This window comes from Cyprinodon variegatus, unplaced genomic scaffold, assembly GCF_000732505.1.
Source record: "Cyprinodon variegatus isolate N-32 unplaced genomic scaffold, C_variegatus-1.0 Scaffold307, whole genome shotgun sequence".
In the NCBI taxonomy this organism is placed as follows: Eukaryota; Metazoa; Chordata; class Actinopteri; order Cyprinodontiformes; family Cyprinodontidae; genus Cyprinodon; species Cyprinodon variegatus.
Window position 1 is genome coordinate 872,924 of NW_015150760.1, and position 5,509 is coordinate 878,432.

Below are 5,509 nucleotides of genomic sequence, written 5' to 3' on the forward strand. Positions count from 1 at the left end.
AACATACATACAAGTCATTAAATCAGTCATTTGTTTCGTTTTTTTTCCCTGAATCACGTCGTACCAAGCAGCAGTTTAAAAATAACTGTATGAAACCATGAATAAACCTTATTCTAAACAAGAATGTTTATTTTGACATTGAATACAAACATACTGAGGTGTAGCTCCTCCATCTAAGTGGCTATTTTTAGATTTTGAGTCAAGATCTTCCAAACACAAGTTGTCTCTTCCTGGCATGACTGTGGTGACCTTCCAGCAGTCCAGGTGCTTAATTACTTTTCTTCTTGCAAGCACTGAAATACTGTGACTTAAAGGTTAACTTCTCTCAGCTGCTATATGCCAAATAGTTTAAAATGAACAAAGGTTGATCGCCTCAGTAGTTCAAAGTGTTTGAAATCAGTTTGCAGCGTTCACAGAAAATCTCACATGAGAAGAAGCCTAAATATCACTTCCCTCTGATGAGCTAAATGACAAATCTGGAAGGGATGAAATGTGATGTGATGTTACTGCTTGATGCATTAAAACAAGGTGTATGTAGAATAATCACAGGCATATCAGTATCACAAGCAAAGCTGATGTGTAGCTATAAAAGAACTAAAATGGTGATTTAAGAGACCATCTCAGATTGAAAATCAAATCATGGCAATGGTGCATCGTTGAGTAAAATAACTAAACCTAGCTCCGTTTATCAATCAGCGTAATGCTGTTCTGAGTTGGAAATAATATATATAAAAAAACAAAAACAAAATCATACTGATGCCGACTGCACATATTTTACTCAGATCTCACCAGAGTCTTTTAGAATTGAAACTATTTGCACTGCAATTGACTCTACCCATGATTTAGTTTGTTAAAACACCAATAACTGGGCAATGGTTTTAAAAGTACACAGGTCACTGACCATGTCATTTGCTTCACATGCCGTTTCTGGGTTAAACGGTCCTAAGCCAAGCTCAGCAAGGTGCAGGTTGAGGACACACTTGAGGAGCGCTCATGGACCAGGTTGTTATTGTCTAAAATGCCTGAGACGAACTGTGCTGATGAAGTGGTGCTCCACCCCAATGTCTCAGCCAGCTCAGGACAGAGGGACAGAGCCAGCCTCCGCAGGATGAGGTGGAACTTCCTTCGAAAGTTTTTGTTTATCCAGAAGTAGAAGATGCAGTTGAGGAAACCATTGGAGGTTGGGAGCCACACCACAACAAACTCGACCCACTCTGGTACACTGCTCCCAGAGACTGCTGTGGAAAATATGGAAAATAAGTTATTAGACTGATGACAGAAATAACACAGGTGCTCAGTTTCCAAAGAATGCTTACTTTTGATTAAAACGACTGTACAAAGCTATACTTAATCATTTAACATTTTGAAATATATATCATTGTGTTAAGGTACTTTTTTATTATTTTATAAAATAAAACATCCTGAGAGCAAAACCTTTTCTTTGTTTCCTGTAGGATGTTTAGTTTTCTTTATACCATTTTTTTTTTTTTTCAATCAGCACCTTCTATCCTGGCACTGGCAACACTAAACAGTGTGCCTGGGTATAATGTAAACAGAGTATTTAACTGCACACATAAAGAGGAAAAGCCATCTGAAAAACCCTTTCTAAAGAAAAAGAAAATCCAGCCGCAACCCGATTAAAGTTCTGAAATTTAGATGATCATCTTTAAAGTCCTGCTTTGTTTTATGTTCTACTGTAAATGTAATTTTAGTAAAATATAATGTATACATTTAATATATGGAGCAGTTAAACACTGAATATGCTGGTTGCTATGAGAGGACTCTCTAATACCTAGAATCAACCTGTAGTTCTGGCAGAATTTTTACTTGCAGAAACATAAATCATTACGGCCAAGAGTTGTCAGCAAGGTTTATTACATGTTGTGTCTGATAGACATGAATTTTATTCTAAACAGTCTCAATAAAACCAATCAAATAAGGTAGCAGAAATTAGATGTTTAAAAAAAAAAAAAAAAAAAGAGGGGGGGAGGGGATTTATTATTCCACAAGAGACGTCTATCACAAATAAATTGGATTCCTAGTGAAATACATCCATCAACCTTCAGATCAAATACCACAGACATTATAAGATACACAAAGGGCAATAGCTCAAATAAACATATTTTGGAAAGCATACTTCTGTATTAAGACCTGAACCAACATCAACAGCAGAAACTAAATATTACGTGGAAAATAAGTATTTAAAAAAATCTGGCATACAGCTAACAATATTTTTTCCCCCCCAAATGTTTGTTTACATCTAAGATTTATATCATCTTTATTTTAAACACATACGGTAACACGTCTCATCTGTTCCTGATATTTGCACCGACTCTAAATAATTTTTCACTTTACAGTAATTTAGGTCATGACCAAGTAGCTGAGGCTTAGTTGAACCAAGTAAAGTGCTTTACTGTGAGGCTTGTAAGCATTTAGAAGAGTGCACACTTGCAGTTTAAATTAAGACTCTCAGCTTCACTTTGCAGGGATTTTCATCTGTATCTGATAGATTAAAGCCCCAATTCGATAAAAAAGGGAAAATAGGTCTTCTCTTCTAAAAATATTCAGGCACAACTTCACTTTCACACAGATTACTCCAAGACAGCAAATAATTGGGATGAATTGGAAAAAGTAAAAAAAAAAAAAAAAAGCCTGAGTCATAGCCGCACTTTAAAGTACATTCATGGCCATGCTTACATAAATAACTCTTGACAGCTATTCTGCCCACAAACTTGGCACAAACTGACAAACTTGAAGGGGGAGATGACGACAAGATGTTTCATTTTGAAAGACAGATGTCTTGCTCACTTCGAAACAGCAAAGCTTAAAATATTTTCACATATGAAGCTGGTATAATTTGCACAGACATCAAGCAACATGTGAAGACTATATAGTATCATTATATTTGATTCTAAGTGCTATGCATGTCTTAAGTCATCACTGGGACATACAGCAATAACTGTATGTCCTGTATAAGTCTGTCTCATGACCAACATGCAGAAACAGTTCAATTAGAATACAATCAATAAAGTTATTTCTTTAGTTAAATTAAAAACATAAAATATCATTATATATTCTAGTTCATTTCTGTAGACTTTGTTTGCAGCTAATAACTCAAAGTTCAGGTCCTCGGAATTAAAATATCACCCTTTGGTGCTTTTATATATTTATTATTATTATTTAAAGAAGAGTAATTCACAACCGTGGAAAGTTGAGCAGAATGTAAAAGTGTTGTAAAATAAAAATAAAAAAAGAGGGCTGCAAGAGCAAACGTGATCACTGCAATCTTGAGAGGATTTTAAAATACAGTCCATTCAAGAAATGAAGAGAGGATTCTCAAGCTGTGAAATGTGTCTAAAATTTAGAGTCGCCCACCAGATGTATCCTTGATATGGGCTGATGCCCAGGGAGTATATGCTCTATATTACCTGGGAAGGTTCTCTTTAAAAAATTTACTAATTAATTAGAATCAAGTGCTGCATTACTTAGCAAAGAGCCACAACATAGTAAATTACGGAGATGCCAATTTTATTTTCCTGCAGCACTTTACACCTCCTAACTCAAAGATTACCAGCTAAAAGTGCCAGTACCTGGCTTAACTGGGGCGAGTATTGGTCTAGTGGTTAGAGCAGTGCGCTTGTGCTCTGAGAAGGTTGCAAGTACCTGGTTCGATCCCACTGCCTCCACTCTGGGTTCAAGAGCAAAACCCTTAACCCCACACTGCTCCCTGGACGTCAAACAATGGCAGCCCACTGCTCCCCAATGGAATGGGTTAAATGCAGAGGTACATTTCTCCAAAGGGACATCAATCAAGTTAAATTAGTATTATTGTTATGAATTACCATTAATATTTTTAGAATAATAGCCTGTCCAACTGGCTTGCCTAAAAGTCCTGTAGTATAGTAAATATAAATTTTGCACCTATGGAATTTTATCCAATTTTCAGGAAAGTAGACATTATGTCGCACTACACTCAAACTCTAAATGCTTCACTTCATACATAACTAAATTAACTTTGCAGTATTAATCTAAGCCTGGTTCTGCTTGAAGTTTCTTCCTGTTAAAAGGGAGTTTTTCCTCTCCACTGTCACTACAAGCATGCTTAGTGTGAGGGATCTCATTCCAGTCAATGAGTCGATGCAATCAACTGGTTTTCCTTAGATAGAAAACTTTGAATCAGTTTGACTGTATGATCTGGTGACCTGTAAAGCGCCTTGAGATGACATGTGTTTTGAATTGCCGCTATATAAATAAACTGAATTGAATTGAATATTCTAATATATCATAAGGTATTATAATAAGGAATCTAGTCTCCAGAGAAACAAAAAGATCTGATTATTTCAAAAACTGAACTTTGCCAAGCGTTTGTGGTTTATAGAGAGTCTAAACAGATTTGGGTTAATTAAATGTCTAAAAGTCTTAATTAAATGGAACTGTTGGTTAAAAAAAACAATTACTTTTATAATACTTCCTTAATGCTGATTGGCTGTAATGCTCTGCTTACCATTGTAGATCATAACCGCCATGCAGGGTGTCCAACAGGTGTAGTACACTGCCATGACTGGGACAAGCACTCTTGCAGCAACATTGTGCCTACTGCGCAGCGCACAGCCGTATTTGCGCAGTTTCAGCCTCTGTCTCTTGGCTGCGCACCAAACTCTCAAGTTTGCATACGTCATAACAATAGAGCAGGGGAAAAATATTAAACAGGTCAAGCTCAAAGTGTAGGCAACGTTCGTAGAGTAAGACGGGTTGCAGACCAGCGATGCGTTGGAAAAGTGAACCTCGATGATGCCGTTTGGGAAGGTGATAGGAGACAGCAAGAAGAGAGGGAAGCACCAAGCGAAGGCGATCAGGGACAGAGTCCGCTTTCTGGTCATGAGAGTGGAGTACTGCAGCGGGTAAAACACTGCGATGTATCTCTCTAGGCTGATGGTGGCCAGCGTGTACATGCAGGTGGAGTAGACCGTGGCGTTGCAGAAAGCAACCACATGACAGAGAGTGTCCGGGCCCTCACTGTAGTCCTTCAGCAGACTCACCGACAGGTTCAGCGGCATGATGAGCAAACCGAAGGCAGAGTCCGCTGCGGTGAGAGACAGGAGGAAGTACCTGGAGTTTCTGGACCAGCCAGCCACAGAGGAAGTGATGACCAGGAGAACTGCAATATTTCCCAAAGTGATCATCACTCCCAGCACGATAATGACGCTTACTTTGGCGGAGCGGTGGGTTAGGTCCTGCAGATGGTCTGAATCCGACAGGTTGGAGAGGTTAGGTGTTAAATACATTGCTTCTTATTTAAGCACAAGATTCAGAGTTGGGGGAAAAAAACAAAAAAGTGACCAAAGATTGGACTACATTTGGGAGAAACATACAGCACGTTCTCTTCCAGTGGTGGGACAGAAATCACACCTGCAGCAATCAGTGGCAGGAGTTAACAGCCCATTACAGCAGTTAAACCTGCAGCATGCTTGGAAAATGTCTAATCTAAGTATTCCTTTAAGCAAAAGTG

The 5,509-nt window shown here is 38.3% G+C and overlaps 1 protein-coding gene across 1 annotated transcript; it reads right to left on the reverse strand.

Moving 5' to 3' along the window:
- Positions 1-942: 942 nt before the first annotated feature.
- On the reverse strand, positions 943-5,285 carry LOC107090666 (probable G-protein coupled receptor 21). The gene is made up of 2 exons (XM_015384199.1): positions 4,505-5,285; positions 943-1,238 (listed from the first exon to the last, which is right to left on the reverse strand). The coding sequence occupies exons 1-2, from the start codon at positions 5,283-5,285 to the stop codon at positions 943-945; spliced, it is 1,077 nt and encodes a 358-aa protein (XP_015239685.1).
- Positions 5,286-5,509: the final 224 nt, after the last annotated feature.

What these genes read in the sequence shown, in the direction of transcription:
- LOC107090666 (XM_015384199.1), bottom strand. Translation starts at nt 5,285, where the DNA reads ATGTATTTAACACCTAACCTCTCCAACCTGTCGGATTCAGACCATCTG. An exon ending in GGCGGTTATGATCTACAATG is followed by an intron (nt 1,239 to 4,504) that starts GTAAGCAGAGCA and finishes TATTTTCCACAG; the next exon opens with CAGTCTCTGGGAGCAGTGTA.